The following is a 23,162-nucleotide window of genomic DNA, read 5'->3' on the forward strand; positions in this document are numbered from 1 at the left end:
TTGCAGACCTGTGTTATCCAAGCCTCCACACTACTGTGGATTCTTTCAACCTTCCTGCTCTACAGAAAACACTCCTGGGGTAAATGCATGAAGGATCGTTTTCTGCAAGTCCCCGGAAATCAGCCATTTTGCAGGGAAAATTTAAAGCGGCAATGGCTTTTAAAGGCGAACTTGCGACATCAAGCAAACTTGCCTTTAAAAGCCATTGCCACTTTAAGTTTCCCCTGCAAAGCTGCCGATTTCCGGAGAATTACAGAAATCGATCTTTTATACATTTACCCCCAGGTGCACTATCTTTGGATGGCTTCAATTGTACATCTCAGAGTATTACGAGAGCACATCTGGATCAACATGAAATCCTTGCAGCGAGTTCCCGAAAAATAGAACTGAGACATTTTTAACCACTGCTCCCAGGATAGGTCTTGTGTTTCAGAGTTTAGGGTCTGTCAAAGTTCTGCTTAGTACGATTCTTGGGGTGTGTAGTACGGTTGTAGCAGGATAAGATGGACCCATGCTGGATCCACTTACACATTTCTACACCTTCTGCCTGTAAGGAACAATTATACGTCAACTGCTATTATTTAAATATAATTAGTAGAGGAGATTATGGGGGTTGATTGATCCAAGAAACTTATCCTAATGTCATTTTTGGGATCAGGAAGAAATTCTTAAAAATATCTCACCCTGTAAGGCTAAATTGTCATACTAGGAGTTTTGTTTTTCCTGGATATTAACACAATTAGATTTAGGAACTCAAACTTGATGGCCCGCCGTCTTTATGACTAAATATGTAAATCAGACAGCAGAAATGACAATAAGCTATCGATTCTCTCTTTGTTAAAGCAACCTCATTTTATTTTTTGCTAGTACGTACACAGCATCTTTTTCTCAGCAACACAGACACTAATTTAATACCATCTAATAATTAGGCGGCTATAATAACGAACAGCGAAGAGGACTGGGAAGACCTAGAGCGAGAAACAATGTGGACAGGTGAAAGCGCGGTCAGACGGGATATAAAATACGATACAGGGGAGACTCACGGTTAGATAAATTGGCAATCTTTCTCCTAGATTAGAAAAATCAAGGCCAAACCTATTGTAACCACTTCCTATATCTCACTGAGCGCCAGCGTCTGTAAAATAAAAAGGTAAACGTCAAAGTGTCCACTTAAAATATTACATAATGTCTATACCCCAGTCACACAGAGGGTTATTTATCAAGGGGACGTCTAGGTTTTAATCGCAGCCAGGTCCCATGAATTGTCTTCATTTCCACTTCATTAAGTTTCAGGTACAATCCCAGTTTTTATTCCTGGAAATATACCTATTTTCAGTACTAACCAACTACATAATACGTCTATTTTTCTGCATGCTAGCTGTAAGTCTTACAATCTTTACTCGTTCGGTAGGCTGTACGCATTAATGTTTATGGAAGAGGAGTATTATATTTACATGTTGTATGGCTATTATTTTACTTTTCTTGTATTAGTTGGTCTGCGTTGACCATGAAGGGGATCAGGGGCAAACGCAGGATTTGTAGAGGGGGGTTTCCACACCGCGCCACCAGTGGGTGTGACCAGCATGCATGGGGGCGTGGCTGTAATTTTAGACGGTGCTCGGCTGCTCTCCAACTCTTCCTATCCCTATAATATACACGGGCAATGCTGCGTTCACTACTGTTAGGTGCACGCAGCTCTCCCCTTTCAAGCAGATCTGAGTGAAGCAGGGTCCAGCCACCTCAATTATACAGTGCCCCAGGCTTAGAGGGGGGTTTCCAGGCACTAGGAAACCCCCTCGGTTTGCCTATGGGGATGTGGTTCAAAATGTTATGTAAGCCTTAAAAATGCATTACTTAGGGGCGTTGGTGACCATGTGTAATGTCCATTACCTCTGGATGCCAGCCCTCTGCTCATTTCGGGAACTAAAAGCAGAAACATGGCCACTCCCCACAGCCCAGATTGGCCAGTCTCACTGTGTCGCCTCGACTACGGACTGTGTAGAAGTAGCAAGGACTGTTCTCCAGGTAGCCACGCCCCTGCATTTTTTTTTTAAGCTTATCAATAGCATAAGTGTTCATTTCTGTTACAGATTCTGACTCAGTAATAAAGGGTTTCCTATAACACATTTGTGGGTGGAATCAACTGTATTAAACACAATAATGCGTAGGCACCAGTGACCTCCCTGAGGCATGAGGCACATAGTGCCTCATTCCAGCAGAGTAGTCAGAATGTAAAATCATTTGGAGGGACAGACTATGCCAATGCATCTAAGCATATCACGTCACCAGTTGTACTGTCACAGCGGAACTTGGAGCACCACAATTTGTAGCATAAGGAACAGAAAATGAGAACAGATGGTCAGAGGAATTTTATTGTGCGATTGTCAATGCAGGAAAACAGGGAAATCTCCAGGGGAAGAGATCTGTCACTGAAAATTAGGGGAAAAAATATCTATCACTGAAAATTAGGAACATCTGGGAACTATGCAAATTAATTGATAGACTGTATATTCATGGACACTGACTAAGCCAATAAAATAGCTGCCTCAATTTCTGTTTGAGGCAAGTTCGCTCTAAAGTCACACTGTCACCTAGGACAATATTTTCCTAAAATTTAGCCCCTCGTCCTAATTGAAGCCTTGGGGACTGCTCCATGCCGTCGTTTCTCCCGGGGGCTTCCCCCGTTTCTCACAGTGCAGGACAAAAACCAGGTGAGAGGGTGTGAGCTATAGGACCAATCACAAGCTACTATCAAGAGATTGCGGCTAGTGATTGGTCCTTCAGCTCACACATCCCCTCTGCCATCCTTTAAAGGGGACTAACAAAATTAATTTTCTTGCAGATTTAGGGGCACCTAAGGAAATGTTTTCCCTAGTGTCACGGACTTACCTGATCCCAGCCTCTCCGTCCAGCCGCACTTCCGCATTCAGGACCATGTGACCGCACCCGGAGGCGGTCACATGACCACAACCCTAGAGGCGGGGATTTTGAATCCCCTTCAGTATAAAAACCTCACTCTGACACTCGCTGAGTGTCAGAGCAACACTTACCTGTTCCTGGCTCCTGCTCTTCGTGGATTGCAGTGTCTTCCTGTTTCCAGTGTCTCCTGTGTGCTGATCTCTGCCTGTTTGACTACCCTGGCTCTCCTATCCCTGTGTACCGACCCGGCTTGCTGACCATTCTCCTATTCTTGTGACCCGTGTACCGAACCTGGCTTGTTGACTCCAAGTTGCCTTCTGATTCTGCCTGACTCCATTCCTGTGTACCGAACCGGCTTGTTGACTCCGCTACCACCGCTTCACTCCGCTGTACTACATCTTGGGGCGAACCTGGGGACCGCGACCTGCGACTCCTGGCAGCGAAGCCCACCCCGCCTTGCGGCGGTTCTTGGTGAACACCGGGGAGATCGTTAGACTCCGCACCTCAGGTAAGCCAGTGCTAATCAAGATTAGTAATATAGTATCCAGAATCTGTTACACCTAGGTGGTAGTACAGCTTCAAGATTCTCCAAACCTGATATCTTATTACCCGCAGGACACTAGATGAAAACCAAATGGCAGTTGAACAGCTAAGGGCCGATTCATCTTTGGATGTAAGTCCCCTTGCGTGCCATATCTTGTGTGAAATAGCTCTGCGCACGTTCAGAAACGGACTTTACGCCAGTGAGTGCAACTACATCCAATTCATGTCCAAACGCAAAGGACATTTCCGTCTGTCTACGTCTTGCAGGGCGGAACGGGAGTGGGGAGTGACGGACGCACGTTGGCAATATACGGTAAGGTCGTGATGAGGTCCAGCGCACACACATTTGTCCTATTCAAGCTCTGGGCATCTCTCAGCCTTCTGCTGCCATCGGACATCTCTCAGATATCCGATGGCAGCAGAAGGATGACAGGACCTCCTTCCGACTGGCCAGCTCTCCGGCAGCAGTGTCTGACGTCAGTGCGACCTTCATGCATTTAAATTTAAAGCGGCAATGTCGGGACCCCTGTTTAAACAGTTTACCTGCGGGGTCCCGACATTGGCGTTTTAAATTTAAATGCATGAGGGTCGCACTGACGTCACACACTACTGCCGGAGAACTGGCCAGTCGGAAGGAGGTCCTGTCAGCCATCTGCTGCCATCGGATATCTGCAGAGTCGTCTTTCAGGTAAATCTCTCAATATTGCTGTCGTTTTTTCCTGACATTGTGTTTTTCTTGTAAGTCTTGTCTGTGTTGGAGTTATCGTAATCGTTGAAGCGATTACCACGGCTTTCACCAGCTACAGGGCAGGTGTAAGTGCCGACTGTTAGTGATGACTGACACGTATGCATGCCACAACATGTGTTTGTAAATAAGAGAAGCCATAAAAATGCACTTTATATACAGTACGAATTAAGAACATCCTGATTTATGTATTTCATGTAAAAAAACAGAAACATTTTTGTGCATATTTTTTTTTAATGATTATGCAGGGTTTCCCAAACCCAGTCCTCAGGGCTCCCTAACAGTGCAGGTTTTCCATATCTCCTTGCTGGAGCACAGGTGTGTTCATTACTGACTGACACATTGTAACAGATCCACAGGTGGTCCTAATTATGTCACATGTGATCCGGAAAACCTGCACTGTTGGGGAGCCCTGAGGACTGGGTTTGGGAAACCCTGGATTATAGTATTAATAGTCTGTAAATTAATTTTATTAAAAAAAAGTTTGGCATGCATTCTGCATACTGCATGTTACACATATGTGTATGCACACTCTGCACTGTGTTGTGTCTGTCTGTATACGGCACGTAACGTATAGTCAGGGCTTACTTATACCCACAATGGCTCAGTGGTTAGCACTTCTGCCTTACAGCACGGGGGTCATGAGTTCAATTCCCGACCATGGCCTTATCTGTGTGGAGTTTGTATGTTCTCCCTGCGTTTGTGTGGGTTTCCTCCGGATGCTCCGGTTTCCTCCCACACTCCAAAAACATACTAGTAGGTTAATTGGCTGCTATCAAATCGACCCTATTCTGTGTGTGTTAGGGAATTTAGACTGTAAGCTCCAATGGGGCAGGGACTGATGTGAGCGAGTTCTCTGTACAGCGCTGCGGAATTAGTGGCGCTATATAAATAAATGATGATGATACCAAGATTCAAACGGAAACATTTCTGAAGATCCGCTTGTACTTAAATACGGGCGTATGTGCGTGCAAGTTACCCCCAATTTTCTTTTTACGCGCAAGTTGTGTTCAGATTGCGTTGGAAGATGCATCAGGTCAAAAATGAATGAAAAAACAGTCAATGACTAAATTCACATTCGATTTTCACTGAGAACCTGCCACCTATATACTTATTCCGGTGACTTTAGTTTCTCACTGCTATAAAACTGATTTTCTTCAAGTTTCTATTTTTTCCTTTGCACGGTATCCTGTTAGCTCTGTGCTGGAAATAAGTTATTGTCTCTTACAAAGACTATACTTTTTACCCATAACACGCTGCAAGGTGACTGGGGCTATTAAAAAAAATAAAATAAAACCATAATTCAAAGGTGTCGTAGTCAAGGTCAGATGCCGTATCGTTCCAAGGAAAAAGTATGTTCTGTTTTTACGAAGTGGTAGCTTGGAAACAAAAAGAAAAAGTTTTCAAGAATTTTCTTTTTTGTTGGCAAGTAAATAGTAAATAGTTGTTTGTTTTGTAAATACTGAACATTTAATTTAAAATGTTTAGTTATTTAATAGTAAAAAAAATTAATAACAAGGGGTAACAGCATCTAGAACTGTGTGGTACAGAAGGGATATTTTGGAGGACCTCACAACTTGCCCTAGGATCCGCAAGTGGGCAGCATTTTAAATTTGCATCTGCCATTCAAAATTGTTTGGGAAAATTACCTGTGTAATATATTCACAGAACCAATGCAAGAGGTTCAGCCTACAAAATTGCTACCTGCTCTGTGTAACCTGGTTTAAGCTCACGAGCACGGCCATCCTTAATGTTTGTTTTCATGTCTGTATGTTTCTTGTCTACCTTTTATGTCTGTGTTTTAGCCATGCCCTGTTTTCTCAACCAAGGCTACGGAGAGCGATCACAAGGCCTGCGCTAAAGGACTTTTTGGGTCCCGCTCCACTTAATCATCCGTCACTTCAGGGTAAAGATTATTGTTGAATGGAATTGGAGTCTACTGACTCATTGTCCTTTTCTTTGTGCCACTAAAAATGTCACAAGCGTTTTCCAGAACTAGCTAGTCTAGTTCAATACGTGCAACAGAGCACAAATCATTCACGTCTCGATGGAGGCTGGTCGGTGATGTAACTTTAGGGTACTCCCCCACTGGAGAGCTTGGAACCATACACCTGAAAGGTATGAACGGATCTACCTACTAGCATGGGCCTGGGGCTTTAGCCCCTTGCCCCCCTTCGCTTGTAGGGCCTGTTCTCCCCTGTCCGGCACTGTGGAGCACTCTGTCGCCTTACAAATCAAAGAGCATAATAATATAACTTCATAAGAATACCCGCTGACATTTTTCACTAGGCAATCAGAACAAATGTAACGTGTACCGGTGTGTACCCAGCTCTTCTAAAACTAGGCCACGCTCCAAACCCCTTCCCTCCCCGAAAAAACACCCTTCAATTGTGTGCAGCAGCCAATCATGTCTCTGCTCATCGTGTGAAACATACCTTCCAACTTCAACATGACCTTAGAAATGTGCCAGACTGTCCCGTCTAGATCAGGACAGTTGGGTATGTCATAAGAGTTTCAGTGGTAAAGAAGAAAGACATAGGGGTATATTTACTAAACTGCGGGTTTGAAAAAGTGGAGATGTTGCCTATAGCAACCAATCAGATTCTAGCTGTCATTTGTAGAATGCACTAAATAAATGATAACTAGAATCTGATTGGCTGCTATAGGCAACATCTCCACTTTTTCAAACCTGCAGTTTAGTAAATCTAGCCCATAATCTTGTTCCTAAGCCGTAAATATGTATTTCAGGAAGGATAAAACAAGTAAGAAATGGTTGGATAGCTGTTAAGCAGAGCTAAATAAGGAATCTTATTTATAGTGACAGCCTGCAAGATGATAAAAACACTTCAGTATTTCAGGGATAGATTCATCATAAGTTGAAGTATAATTTCATTAATTAAACTACTACTGGTAGTTATTTTTTTTCCATTCCAGTTCACAAGGGCATGACCATTCCCGTATAGGTTACACTTCATTATCATGGTGGAATCTCTAGGCATAAGCATCAGATAGAAATGACTAATGGTTAGAAGTAAAGATGCCACCAATTTCAATCTGTTGAACCAAATCGAACCAGCAAAAAAATCACAATCATCCCTGTAACAAGTTTGAAATCCTCAAACCAACCACATTGAATAATTTAAGAACCTTTTTAGTTAGAAGGACCCCTGCCCTGTCCTCCTGTCCACCAGCACTGATCTAGATGAATAAGTGGTCAGGGATTGGAAGAAAGAAATTCATAAACGGATGTATCAAGTTAGACATGGAAGCCGGCTACTCTTCCCAATGCTGGTGAGATGTATGTTGAGGTGAGGCATCTAGCTGAAGGCACAGTGTCATATAGAAGATGGCACAACTTGTGCCCACAGCCCTGTATACCAGGGAGGATTTATAAACCGGACTTAAGTAACCATTTGTTTTAGTGAAACTCAAGAGGAAGCCTCAAAAGTAGTTTGTATTTGATATAGCTTCATTGGCTTCATGTCAGAAGAGCTGCCCCCTTATCTTCATTATATAAATTTGTGATGTTTGACAAACACTCACTCTGCTCATTTTTTTACAACAGCCTTTGAAACTCAGATTGTTACAGAAAATTCTGCTAATTCCAAGATAAATTTGTCACATTATGTAAGAGAGATTTCATGCACTTGACATTTGTATAATTTGACAAACTATTGTGAATGTAAGTTAACCTTACTGTCAGGGTTGTTCTTCCCAAGGGGCATGAATGAGACCCTTGTCTCAGGTGGCACCATCCCAAATGGGGCAGAAAAAAAGGTCCTCATTCCCCAATGTCCCCAATGTAGCTCTCCCCAACTCCTCCAAGGTTCCAATCACCGGCCGCTCATGGCAGGAGCACAGTGAGGTAGAAGACGTGGGGACAAGCGAGAGAGAAGAAGCATTTGTCACCGGTGTCCCTACTTTATCCAGTCCCTACTTCATCCAGTCCTCACTGTGCTCATGGGCAGTGGCAAGAGTGATGGGAGATTTGGGGACAGGCTTGTTGGCGGCCAAGACGGCAGTGTACTTGTGTTGCCTCAAACACTAGAAGGGGGCGCATAAAATTCTGGCCCCAATGACACAATCTGCGTCAACTCAAAAAACAGCACTCTCAGAGCCTAGAAATTATTGATTTGGAGATGCAGAAGCTACGGCTATGTACAATCGTTTTCTTGTTAACAAAGCAATCACTTCATCCATCTAATCAGCCACAAAAATGAGGAAACACAACAACTGCATTTAGTATGATTTAGATTCAAGTGACCATTTGTGACTCTCCACATACACACAAACATTACAATCTGGCCGACCAAACCTGGCTAGAATGTCCATCATACGAAGATTCCAAGCATGAGCAAATAACAACTGATTCTGTAACTAATACCTTTACGCTAGACACTGTCAACAATGTGTATTGATCATTTATTGCCTACACACTAAATAATATGGGGACAATTAGATGAAAACCAATATGTTAGGATGATCACATCTGTCCACATACAGGAAGTCTAAATCCCCAATCTGCATATTAAATTTTAAATAGTCCCTGAAAAGCATAGACAATAACATTGGGTCATATACACCGATAGGACCGAATGCGGCTCTGTGGAATTCTATAAATCTGAAAAATGTATATTAGTCAGCAATGGATTTACCAGTTATGTCGTGCTCCTTGAAGGACTCATTGTAGAGCTGATGTTGGTTCAGGCAATGCTTCTTCAGCCACTTGCATACATCGTGCTGCGTCCAAAATGCTACGGGTTTGGTTGCTTTAACAATATTAGGCTGGAAAAAAAAAAACAAAGAGCAAAAATCAAACTATTTTCAACAATATGTGACATTTCACAGAAGCGAAAACCATTAACCAAGCAGGAAACGGTTGCTAATGGCTGGCAAAGGTGACGCACTTTTACAGAAATTGTTTCCTAAAAAATGAACATGGGCAAGTAGTCATTAGCTTTGGTATTCAAACATCCTACACATCTGCTTTTATCAAATACGTGGGAAGGGAAGGGGGGGGGGGGGGGTTAGGATATTCAAGAATTGAAAATAAAGAATTCTAATACATTCAATAAAACATAATACTTCATCTGCAGGGAAGAGTTGTGATATAGAGGAACAAAAGTGTACGATTCCGAGAGAAAAGGCAGTATCTGAACATATTCTATCTTCAGGTGGTGCTAGGTTCATTAGTGAACTATTTAAATGTATTCAAAGGTTCTTCGATTTCCTGGTAGAAAGATATCAGTCCTATTTTGGGCACAAAACCACAGAGGATCGGCAGAGAGAAAAATATGTTCACAGTTAAGGAAACTAAACAAAGCACGGCGTGAAAACTAGAAAACAATAAAAACACAAAACAACAAGTCAGTCGTACAAAGTGCACAAAACATTATCACCTTATAATGAACTTGGCTCTGACAACTGAGAGAGGAATATTTCACTCAAGTCCACTCAAATTGGTAATATGTTAAAGGAAAATTTATGTCAAAATGATAAATATTTTTATTTTATTTCATAAATATTTAAGCATATATGTAATTGCTATGGTGTGTTTTTTTATACATTCCTATTTATACCCTATTTACCGGTAGATTTTATTACCGATTTGTTTTTTTATATAGCATATACAAACTTACGCAACACTGTACACAAACGTTTTCCACCAAATTTTCCCTGTCCAGTTGAGCTTACAATCTATTTTGCTGCATATGAAATGAATGTGCATGGATCTGTGTGTGAAAATGATGGCATTTGCAGGGGGCAAAATTAATGCTTTTTCTGACGGGAAGCTCTTTGCGGATCTGGGTGGTCCTAGCTCGACGCAATGCTGGGGAGTTGAATGTGCTCCATATTGTGCAAAAAAATAAGAAAATGTAAATAATTTTAAAGGACAATACATTTAAGAGAAATTAAACAGGGGCAGAGTTATTTAGGAGGGCAATTCCTGGTTTTAGGTTGTCTGCAGAGTCTTTTTCCTGCAAAAGCACTTTTCATTTTACGTGAGCTAAGCAGGTAGTAATCAGGAGTTGTCCTACACTTTCAGTGGGACAGCTCTTGTACCATTCAGGTGCATCTGACACAGGTACATGCTTTTATACTATCAATATAATAAAAATATTCAAATGTAAAAAAGTAACACATGTTATAAAGACAGTTCCGATGATTTCTCACTCTCAGGATTAACAAAGACATAGGGGCATATTCAATTGTCGGCCAAAAATCTCTCGCTTCACGGACCACGGAAAAACCGTTATTACGGTAATTTTCTCGCGTCTCAGGGAGCTGCGAGCTGAAATCCAGCTTACTATTACCGTAATAACGGTAGTAGTTTTAATGCCGCAGTAACCCGCGACAATTGAATATGCCCCATAGAGTAAGCTAAACTGAGCAGTAGTTTAGGAGAAAAACAGAAAAGGTTTACATTAATGAAGCGGCGGGCCTACCAATACTGGACAAGTGAGGGAGAGTTAGGACAGAAATTGTCTCATCGCGGCCCCGCCTGCTGCGCAATGTTCCAGTTCACGTCATCCCACAGTGTGTGTGTGGGGGGGGGGGGGGGAATGGCCATTATAACACAATTTGCATCAGTAAGGCCCTGCATTGAATACATCATCAAGATCTCACCCACTGAAGGGTGACCTGCTCTACCGGGAGTCTAAGTGCTCTCCGAAATTCAGCAGTCTCTCAGACAATACGTGAGAGTCTGTCCCAAAGTGGTAGTAGGATGGGCATCGAAATGTTTTCACTCTTTCCAAAATTTTGTATTTTTAGCAAGACCCACAATCTCCCGCCACAGTGTGTGCAGGCTGATTTTACAGGGTCAACTCTAAAAAAAAAATGACGGCATGTTTGTGTGCAATGGGTAAATAGGTGCATTTCCACATACATAAATAGATATAGCACGTAATATACACACACACATATATATATATATATATGTATATATGTGTGTGTGTGAATCTGACACCTGGCATAAGACAGACACAATGCCTTCTTTCTCGAATAAAGGGGCTTTAATTGTACATTTTACCAGTAATCCAAAGCACACTCTTGTCAGGATGACACCAGGAGACCCCCTCTGGATAGACATAGACCTCCTGCCTAGTCACCGGTAAAGTAGCTCAGCATCGTCTCCCCCACTCAAAACACCAAACCACCCATTTATGCTTCCTGCCCAGTACTATTTTATTAAACAAGAAATTAATCACCCCCATGTCTTCCACCTGTGTACATGTGTCCTTTGTGCAGAGGAGTGTAAGGGATTACCCCTTTCTGCAGCATGAGCCTGCAGACTCTTTGAAAAACTAACAAATTGTCACGACTGAGGTTGTAGATGGTACCTACTTGCTGGGATTGGCACTACTGAGCTAGGAGACACGGAGTCTAACACGCCCTTGGTATTTGCCAGGAGATACGCAGGTTGAGGTTCTCCTAGACAGTGCCAGCAAAGTAGTTAGTGAATGAGTGTAGTCAAATGGTCCAAGTCAAGTCAGCCAGGAAGCGAGGTAGAGAGGGATGATCCGAAGGAGTAGTGAAACGAGCTGGAGTCAGAAGCCAAGAGAGCGGCATTAGCCAAAATATATTCCAGGAGAGAAATCAGGAGACAGGTCAGAACCAAAGGAAACTCAGAGACTAGTAACAGAATGCAGGGGTAGATCACAGGGATCACAATGGAGTACTGGAGACAGGAGGAAATTTAGAACTGGAATTTGATAGTTTTATAAGTCAGTAGGAAAAGTGGCGGTATGGCACAGTGAGTGTGTGTGTGTGTGTGTGTGTGTGTGTGTGTGTGTGTGTAAAGGTTTAACACATGCGGTTTTTCATATGTAACCACATTTTTTCTCTTATTGTTGGGGATGGAAATATAATATACCAAAAACAGTCTCCCCAGTGGTTCCATTATTCTGAACGTTCTATACATGTCTACCTTTTAACAAAGCGTCTCTCAAACATGGAGGCACTTATATTCAATTGGGGATGGGGGGGGGGACTTAAAAATATAATTTATTGTTTTTATGGTATGCGGTTTCGCCATTGTACCTGTAAAAGGGAGTATCACCCAACATATATAATTTGGAGACAAGCTGAAAGAAACTGAGGTTTAAGTTCTCCAAAGCTCTATAGACATAATGCTGCTGCCTTGAGCATTCAAGGTAACTGAGAATTGTGTTTTAAAACTTTAGGAGTGAATGAAAAATGACACATAAAATAAAAGAGAAATGAGAATACAAACAAGGCAAGAGTCTTCTATCCAAATCTGGCACCTCAGAACGGAGGAGGACCTCCTGGATAGCTTCGTACTTACCTTGTCCACTTCATAGATAAAATATGGAAGTGTGGTGCATTTAGAATTACAGTGACCTTTCCCCACCCCCTAAGAGCCTTATTTCTTCAGTGAAGCAGACTTGTGCTATCTTACAGACACATAACATTTGAGTGGAAACGTGACTTCCTACAAAAGCTGCAAAAGCACAGGCGTACAAAGCACTGGAGTGATTCCAGCCCTAAGCAGAGGGCAGATAATGGCCAAATGACATAAGATTATATACTGCTGAAATACACTGACATGGAAAATAGCGGCAAAATAAAAAGCTTCCTTATTATTGTTATTATTTTTATTGTTGACTTGTAAGGCGCCACAATTCTCCGCAAGAAAAGACAGTGGGAATAACAGGGACATATATGTTAGACAATATCAATGCAGACATTAAAACGAAGAGTAGGGAGGGCCCTGCTCGGTGAGGAGCTTACACTCTAAGAGGAAGAGGGCACAGCTGAGTCAAGAGGAGCGAGTGTGGCTCAGAGTGGAGATTGGGAGAGATGTGAGGGTGCATTAATGTGGGTAGTATTGGTAGGAGTAAGGTAAGCTGTAATAAAGAGATGGGTTTTCAGAGAGTGTGCAAGACTTGAAGGCTGTGGGAGAGTCTGATTGAGCGTGGTAGGGAGTTCCATAAGTGGGGAGCAGCACAGGGGAAGTCTTGTAGGTGGGTGTGAGAGGTAGTTACCAGAGATGAGACAAGGCGCAGGTCAGAGGTAGATCTAAGAGGGTGAGAGGGAGATTATGTTGAAATGAGATTTGAGATGTATGAAGGGGTGTTGTTGATGGCTTTGTAGGTAAGGGTGAGTAATTTGAATTTGATCCTGGAGGACACAAGAAGCATGTGTAGCTATTTGAGAAGGGGTACAGCAAATGTAGAGCGAGAGAGAAAGATTAATCTTGTTGGAAGTATTTAAGATAGATTTAATTGGGGATATATAGGTGAGGGGAATGCCAGAAATGAGGAGGTTGCAGTAGCCAAGGCGTGAGATGATGAGAGAGTGGAAGAAGATTGGTAGAATCTTGGGTAAGAAAAGGGCATATTCTGGCAATATTTTGAAGGTACAGGCAACAGGAATGAAAGAGAGACTGAATGTGAGGAATAAAGCAGAGGGCAGAGTCGACTGTGACAAAAAGGCAGCAGCCTTGAGAGACTGCGGAAATTCTGGCTATTGAGGGTGAAGGGTGACTCAAGGGGAGGTGGTAACTCTGGGAGAAGGAAGATGGTAAGCTATATTATGGACATGTTGCGCCTTAGTTAGAGTTGGAACATCCATGTGGAGATAGCAGAGAGACAGTTGGTTACACGAGGTAGTGCCAAAAGGGAAGAGAGGTAGAGGTGTCATCAACAAAAAGGTGGTACTGGTGTCTGAATGAACAAATTAGTTCCCCAAAAGAAGAGGTATGCAGTGATAAAACAAGAGGACCAAGAACAGAGTCCCCCAACAGATAGAGAGTGGAGGGTAGGATGTGCCTGAGGTAGAGACACTAAAGGAGCAGTTTGATGGATAGGAGGTGAAACAGGATATAACTATGTCACAAAGGCCATTGGAGTGAGGGTGTGCACAAGAAAAACGTGCTCAACACTGTCAAAAGTAGCAGAGAGGTCCATGAGGATGAGTATGAGAAGTGACCCATAGACATTGTTGAAAGTATATCATTGATGACTTTTGTGAGTGCAGACTCAGTGGAATGATTGGTAGTTTCCATCAGAGTGGGTGAGAGATTAGAAAATAATATAATTAGTGATATATTGATAATTGATTTACCAACAACAATTCAGTTAGGAAAGCACACAATGGATGGAACCGTAGCCATGCCGACATGCAGACTCTAGTTGAAATCTTTGTGTTTTATCATTCACTGGGTGTCTATCTGCGTTATAAAATCAACTGGTGATTTGCATCCAGAATATATTCAGGCGAATATTGGGGGATTTGAACGGAGTCCTGTTATGTTTGGATGATTATATATGATTGATTTTAACAGAAGTGTTTTTTATTGATTGGGTGGATTAGAGCCTTACAAATGTTAAGATATATATTGTATTTTATGTGTTCTTTCGATATCAAACAAATTTGAAATAATTTTGTACTATATAATAATGTTGTTTAAGCAACCCACATGCTTTATATGAATTTTTCTTATTATATTTACTTTTCATTATTAAATATATGATGTAGTCCCCAGTACAGCAACGCAAGCCAATCAAGGGTCTTGATGATGAGATCTGCAGCAAATCAAATTATCATAGCCCCACCCCTGCCGTGCAATTGTAGGCAGGGCCATGGTATGGAAATTACCTAGTCACGCCCCCTACACATAGCACGTCCAGAATCTCCCGGAGGCGACATGTTAAAAGTTGGCAAGTATGTTCTGGACCCTCGGGTAAAAATAAACATTGGACATTTTTACTAACCTTATTACAGAATTGTGATGTCAGTAATGAACTGTAATAACTAATTCAGGTTTTTATATATACAGCATAATACTACTGTAAAACTATCTTACCATTTACTAATTTTTTCACGCTAGTGTATGTCTTCAGCATGAGAATAAATATTATCAAGCTGAACGAAATCTTGGTCCTTGAGGAATAAATAGAATGAAAAGTGAAAGTGTATTTGTAGCCTTTGAAATCCAAAAAGAAAAGATTTAAGTGGGCAATTTTCCATTCAGCGCGGAGAAGCACACACTGCATTAGTCTGTGTGTTGTGAAAATTTCTTGCATTGTGAGAAAAATAGAAATCAATAGGCTATACGGGCAGCCGTGACTTAAGGTAATACAAATAAATAAATTGTAATTGTGTATTTGCACAGTTCTTAAAAGCAATATCAGGTAAATCAATATAAGCTCGCTAGAAATGGCGCTATACCCACAGCACAAAATACTCTGCAAATGATTATAGCTGTATTTTAGGCGTTTGTGTGAGTAGCAGATGACTGCAGAGAGGTTTGATCTCTCTAACACATAGCCACTGGTGTCAGTTTAGAAAAGGATCACTGTGAAATGTTGTGTTTCTTCCATATGTTCTAATGATAGGTGACACTAAAATGATCAAGTTCTTAAGCAAATTAAATTAAGTTTTGACCAGCTATGGCTTATCGCTAAAACATCAGCAAAATGGAAAATATGCCGCCCTTGACTCTTGTCTGTAAAACCCTCTCATGCCTCTTATCTACCTCTCACCTCATGCCTCTTATCTGCCTCCCACCTCATGCCTCTTATCTGCCTCCTACCTAATGCCTCTTGTCTGTCTCCCACCTCTTGTCTGCCTCCCACCTCATGCCTCTTATCTGCCTCCCACCTCATGCCTCTTGTTTGTCTCCCAACTCATGCCTCTTGTCTGTCTCCCACCTCATGCCTCTTGTCTGCCATCCACCTCACACCTCTTATCTGCCTCCCACCTCATGCCTCTTGTCTGTCTCCCACCTCACACCTCTTATCTGCATTCCACCTCGTGCCTCTTGTCTGTCTCACACCTCATGCCTCTTGTCTGTCTCCCACCTCACACCTCTTATCTGCATTCCACCTCGTGCCTCTTGTCTGTCTCCCACCTTCCACCTCTTGTCTACATCCAAACTTATGCCTCTTGTCTACATCCCACCACATGCCTCTTATCTACATCCCACCTCATGCGTCTTGTCTGCCTTTCACCTCCCACCTCTTGTCAGACTCCAAACTCATATCCCTTTACTTGCCTCCCACCACATGCCTCTCGCCTGCCTCCAAACTTATGCCTCTTACCTGCCTTCAAACTCACACCTCTTGACTGCAGGGGAGGGCTGGCAAAGTTCAGCCCGGGGGGCAAAACTGAACTCAGCAGCCTATTTTAAAGGACAAAAAATGCTGGTGGCCCATTGACCCAGCCCAAGATAGCCCTCTATGGGTCCGGCCCGGGGGACAGATGCCCCCCTGCCCCCCAGCTCAGCCTGCCCCTGCTTGACTGCCTCCCACCTCATGTCTGTTTATCTTTCATACCTCATGTCTGTCTTCTGCCCTGTGCCTCTTGTCCGCCTCTCCCCTCAATGCCTCTTTTCTGCCTCTCCCCTCATGCCTCTTGTCCGCCTCTCCCCTCATGCATCTTGTCCATCTCCTCCCTCATGCCTCTTGTCCGCCTCTCCCCTCATGCCTCTTGTCCGCCTCTCCCCTCATGCGTCTTGTCAGCCTCTCCCCTCATGCCTCTTGTCCGCCTCTCGCCTCATGCCTCTTGTCCATCTCCTCCCTCATGCCTCTTGTCCGCCTCTCCCCTCATGCCTCTTGTCAGCCTCTCCCCTCATGCCTCTTGTCCGCCTTTCCCCTCATGCCTCTTGTCCGCCTCTCCCCTCATGCCTCTTGTCCGCCTCTCCCCTCATGCATCTTGTCCATCTCCTCCCTCATGCCTCTTGTCCGCCTCTCCCCTAATGCCTCTTGTCCGCCTCTCCCCTCATGCCTCTTGCTCATCTCTCCCCTCATGCCTCTTGTCAGCCTCTCCCCTCATGCCTCTTGTCCCCTCTCCCCTCATGCCTCTTGTCCGCCTCTCCCCTCATGCCTCTTGTCCTCCTCTCCCCTCATGCCTCTTGCCCGTCTCTCCCCTCATGCCTCTTGCCCGTCTCTCCCCTCATGCCTCTTGCCCGTCTCTCCCCTCATGCCTCTTGCCCGTCTCTCCCTCATGCCTCTTGTCAGCCTCTCCCCTCATGCCTCTTGTCTCCTCTCCCCTCATGCCTCTTGTCCTCCTCTCCCCTCATGCCTCTTGTTCGCCTCTCCCCTCATGCCTCTTGTCTGCCTCTCCCCTCATGCCTCTTGTCCGACTCTCCCCTCATGCCTCTTGTCTGCCTCTCCCCTCATGCCTCTTGTCCGCCTCTCCCCTCATGCTTCTTGTCCTCCTCTCCCCTCATGCCTCTTGTCCTCCTCTCCCCTCATGCCTCTTGTCCGCTTCTCCCCTCATGCCTCTTGTCCTCCTCTCCCCTCATGCCTCTTGTCCTCCTCTCCCCTCATGCCCACCTCTCCCCTCATGCCTCTTGTCCACCTCTCCCCTCATGCCTCTTGTCCTCCTCTCCCCTCATGCCTCTTGCCCGCCTCTCCCCTCATGCCTCTTGTCAGCCTCTCCCCTCATGCCTCTTGTCCTCCTCTCCCCTCATGCCTCTTGTCCTCCTCTCCCCTCATGCCTCTTGCCCTCTCCCCTCGTGCCTCTTGTCCATCTCCTCCCTCATGTCTTGACTGTCCAACCCGCTCAGTCCTCTAAACTGTCTGACTCCTTTTATTTTTAATCAACCCCATCTCCTCCCTTATGCCTCAATATCATCGTGCCTCCATATGTTAGATACCTTCCCATGCTACTTGCCTCATTCCTGTGAAAACCTACTCTATTTATTGGAGTTGAAGTAGTAAGACAGTTCATTTGCTCCTGTCTAGTTTAGTCCCAGCCAGTGGCCCATGTACCAATAGGACGACAATCACAGCTCAGCCCATGTGATGCCCAGGAGTTCATTATCCATGTCAAATATTAATTTTATACAAAGCAGCTATTTATACTTGATGCATTTTGCAAATAATGCATGATCCCTTTTGATATCTAGTTATTTTGCTGCTTACACACAAAACAGTTATCAATAGACCGGAATGTTTTCAAAGAGTTACTCAGGTGGACTATTACAATTTTTTTTTTAAATACATTAAACTATATTAATTCACAAACAAAATCATCTAGATCTCTCTTTAGGGTGAAATATTGGATTAACAATTATAAACAGAATTGTGACAGAGATAAAGAAACTCTGACAAACATATTAAAAGTAGAACTAAAATTTCTTTAAAAAAAAACTTCCTTCTGTTGGAAATATATGTTGATGGAACTTATAACTGAATTCCGCTAAGGTCTGTATTTCCACATGTAGATTATTTTTAAGATTCATTTTAGTGTTGGTCTTAGATGTTATGTATTGATTTAATTCAGTATCTCACAAGTTTATAGCCAATCCCTGTGATTATCTGAATGATAGTATAGTCGAAATTTAAATATTTGTTTTCACTTCTGTGAACTAACTTATTTTTATATTTCACATTGTACTGTTCATTCATTGATATCATGGGCATTACTATATTGACCAATTATAGTAGCAATGCAATTTTTCATCACTAGAAACATAGGTATCACTGCTAGATTCTAATTAAGTAAACTGTCTAAAGTCTAACAGCAGATTATATTTTCATGATATATGGATTCTGCAATGTCTCAGACTGATTACTTTTTGTTGCTACTGGAACAGTGTATCAGTTAATAATTATCTGCCTCACCTCTATATCAATATCATATTTTGTGTCTTAGGGGTATATTTATCAAGACTTCCAATAGATTGTAAGCTTGCGAGCAGGGACTTCTCACCTCTTGGTCTGTTTTACCCAGTTTGTTTATTAGTTTACAATGTTTGTCCCCAATTCTAAAGCGCTACGGAATATGTTGGCACTATATAAATAAATGATGATGACTTCTAAAAAGGAGAAGTTGATGTGTTGCCCATAGCAACCAATCAGATTCTAGCTATAATTTTCTAGAATGTACTAGATACATGATAGTTAGGATCTGATTGGTTGCTATGGGCAACTTCTCATTCTTAGAAGGTTTGATAGAACTAGGCATTAGCTTCATTTATTGTAACCTGTTCTTAGTGGCCCCCTGTGCAGTACTATGAACTATCTCACTGTCAAAGGTCGATTTTCTCTATTTTAAATATTATATTATTCTCGATTTATAAATATAAAATTCAAGTGTTATTGGAATCTCAGCTTGACACAATGATTATTGTGCGTATCGTTACTATTGCACCTCTATCGTGATCAGAGTTAACCAGATTCCAGAATGTCACTGACTTACGTTTTGTCTGCACTTTGTCGAGGATTAAACCTTGCTACATGTCAATCATCTCATTTAAAAGTTAGTCAGCCAATCTAAGGCTAAAATGTTTATTGACATCTAACTGAAGTCAATCACTGCTTACTGTTCCTCTATAGTCTATAGTCCGATCCCTCTATTGTTGGGGTGTTTTGAGTGACAGTCAGGACGGCAAATCCATAATCCAGATTGTTTCTTAATGGGCAGAATGTAATCAATCGCTTTTAGGTAAGAATACTAACCCAATATTCAATTAAATTGATATTATCATGAAATCTTGGATCTAACACTTATTGTGTGTTATATATTCCTCCTCAAATTAGTATCTCCATATATTGTCATATATTTACTGATATTTGTATTATCCCATATAAGTATACATGGAATAAGATAGTTAATAATTTTGACCTAGTCGATATGTAAATTGGTAATACTAACAAAATCAAGTTCTTGATAAGGGTAATAATATTTTTCTATACATTTATTCAGTGAATGCTATTTATATGCAGAAATAAATGAAAAATTAAATAAATTAATAAGTTAATAGATGAATAAATAATCATATGTCTATTTCTCTCTCTCAATATATATATATATATATATATATATATATATATATATATATATATATAAATCTATATTATGTAAATATTATTATGAATGTGGTGATTATCACAAGTAGCCTAAATTAAATTTAAATAAGCCATAATTGTGCTTAATATTAATGGTGTGTTAATATAAAAGACAGGGACCTATTTATGGTGAAGTGTCTGGAAATTATAATAATTAAATACATTAATTATAATAATTAAGTGCTGCTCTGATTGTGAGATTCTTCCATCATTTCTTTAGTATCACTAGAAAGTGACACAAATATTGTGCACATTAGTTAAATAGTGTTAATTTGTATTAAACAAAATGCCGAACATGAAAAATATTCTGCGAGAGTGACTGCGATGTGTATGTATTACTGTTCATGAATATTTTACTATATGTGTTGTCTGTCAATCACAAATACAAATAATATGGTAATAAAGTGTTTTATTAATAATTTATTTAATTTGTTACAGTGAAGTGTTAATTGAGCGACGTGAAATTGCATGATTGGGTGGGGGATGGATAGTGGGTCAGGATAGTATACTGCATAATGAAACTGAACGACATACACCACTGCAGGTGCAATTAATGGGTAAGTACAGGAGTAAAATACTTCTCATAATACAGGCAGTGAATATATGGAATTTGGTGCATATGATTTTGCATTATTCAGAATTAGATCCGGACGCTATACTGTGACGCAGTGGATAATACTCAAAATGGTTAACGATGGAAAGGGTTAATTGAGGAGCTCCAATGGGACAACTAAGGTGGGCCAACTTCATAGGCAGAATCACATAAAATCTTTTCCAAAAAATTCAAACTGAGAGTGGAATCCCTAGGACAGCTTTATATAATGATTTACAAATTCCTTAATATTTGGGGGTGGAGTGACGACTTTTTGTTTGGGGATAATTTGGCACTCCGTTTAAATTGGGAAGGCGGTTTATTTGTTTTGACAATGAGGGATAGTCTAATTCATTAGGGAAAGCCCTTTGTACTAGGTTTCAGCAAATTCAGCTTTCTGTATTGCAAAGGGCGTATCTATCGCCAGTCAGATTTAAAAAATGTAGCACTAATGAAGTAACAAACTGCCCACAATGTGGTTACAAGGTCATGTACTTTTTGCCACCAATTATGGGCTTGTCGCGTGGTTCACAGATTTTGGTTAGCAGCATTAAATTGCAAACTAGAGACTGGAGTATCTCCGAGAATTATTATATTTGGGTTAACACCAAAAAAACGCTTAGGAAAAACCATTGTGGCCAATATCTGTCTGATCATTTCCCCTTGGCCAAAGTATGTATAGCCAGAAATTGGATGGTCCCTGCGGGGCCCTGAATTTCGGAGATGGGTTGGTTTACTCAACTAAAGATTGGGTCATGAGCAGGGGCACCAAGTGAGGGCCTGGCCCGCCTTTGTAGTGGAAGGACCCAAACACCTATTGTGCCCACCCCACCCCCCCTCATCACAGGTTATTCAAAAGACCCCAAGAAGTTGCCCGAAATGTCACTTGGCTGCCATGGTCACGAGGGGTTTGTATATATTAGCAGAAATAATGAATGGCCCTAGGGCCACCTGTTGCCCATCGCTGTATTAAGACTATAAGAGGCATATTCAATTGTTGGCGTTACAGCCAAAAGTAACGCGCCCCGCGCACTATTACGTCATTACCGTAGTAGTGCGTGTAAATACCAGTATTACGGTACTTTTCTCGCTGAAATCCGGCTTGCTATTACCGTAATACCGGTAATATATTTTTCCGCAACGGAAATCACGGACAATTGAATATGCCCCTATCAATTCTTCTGCATATTGTGACAAAGATTCACATAACAATGCATCTAGTTAAAAGGTAAATATGTGGAGGACATGTGTGTTATTTAAACTTACATTGTTTTAGAGGGATATTTTTCCACAGCTAACAGCAAGCTGACAGGGTATGTCTGAAGTGAGAGCAATCAAACAGAACACCTGCAGAGGACTCCTTTCTAAAGGCAAGGTGGGAGTGTGACCTGTCCATCAAGCTGGGGAGGAGTTTAAAGTATTTAAACTAGTCTTATTCATTTGCACAGTGTGACCGGTGCTAGATAGTGGCTGGTGTCTAGAGAGCTGGTCTCTATCTATTTAGCATTAGGGTCACAAGACAGTGTGTGGAGCTTTATGTTGCTAAAAACTTTGTCATCCTGTCAATAAAGCAAAGTAACCAAGCAAGAAGTTGTTGTGTGTGCATCACCAGAAGAGTGGCCATGCCACAATATATATTCCATGTATATATTTCTGATAATTTGTAAGTATTCCTATATGTACATTTGCTGTACATAATATCTCAGTCTCTGTCACGAGCCGCAGCGGTACTCACAGCAGCCGCGGCTCGCTTCTGGCGTCCCGGCCGTCACCTTGACGACCGGGGCGTCCCTTCCGGATCCTGGCCGACCGTTGCCAAGGCAACGGTCGGAAGCTCTGTCCCCTGCGCTGCGTCCCGGCAACGGAGGAAGCCGGGCACGCATGCGCAGAAGGTAAAACTTCCTGTGGCTTGATTTAACAAGCCTGTGGGCTGATTAATGCCTGATACATTAATCAGGCAGGGGGCTGTGTGTGATTCAGAGCTAGGCTCTGATTGGTGGCCACTAGTATTTAAGGCAGTGAGGTCTGCAGCCTCACTGCCGGTTATAGCTTCTGTGCTCCAGTCTGCTGACCTGCTAGTTCCTGTTCCTGTATTCTGATACCACTACTGACTCCCCGTGTATGACCCTTGGCTTTGAATTGGACTTCGCTCGTGTTTCCTGTGACCCTGATCTCTGGCCTGCTTACCGGTTCTGCTATTTGCCTGTGACCCCTGACCTCAGCTTGTTTACTGATACTGTTGTCTGCTGCCGGCCCTTGACCTCTGCGTGGACCTGACTCTTCTTGCCTGGGTTCTCCCCAGCCGGTACACACTTCCCGACCCTCTGTCAGTCTGCGGCCCAGTCTGTCCCCACCATCAGGGGCTACAGTGAACACCTGATTGGCAGAGTAGATTCCGGGTTGTGTTGTGCCGGCTGGAGGGGTTCCTAACAGTCTCACAATGTCTTTAAAGTATCATTTTACATGTACTTATTGCTCGTACAATAAGTAAATGCACTGTTTAATTTATTTAATTAATCTATTTAAATTATTACACATT

General features: G+C 42.3%; 1 protein-coding gene across 4 annotated transcripts in view; it reads right to left on the reverse strand.

Annotated features, from left to right (window-relative positions):
* Positions 1 to 23,162, reverse strand: part of SAMD12 (sterile alpha motif domain containing 12) — a 247,132-nt gene that overhangs the window by 93,644 nt on the left and 130,326 nt on the right. For all 4 annotated transcript variants that reach the window (XM_075213989.1, XM_075213990.1, XM_075213991.1 and 1 more), the window contains exon 3: positions 8,863 to 8,992. In XM_075213989.1, coding sequence (XP_075070090.1) covers positions 8,863 to 8,992 — 130 coding nt within the window. The remainder of the gene's footprint in view (positions 1 to 8,862; positions 8,993 to 23,162) is intronic.

Source organism: Mixophyes fleayi, chromosome 5, assembly GCF_038048845.1.
Source record: "Mixophyes fleayi isolate aMixFle1 chromosome 5, aMixFle1.hap1, whole genome shotgun sequence".
NCBI lineage: Eukaryota > Metazoa > Chordata > Amphibia > Anura > Limnodynastidae > Mixophyes > Mixophyes fleayi.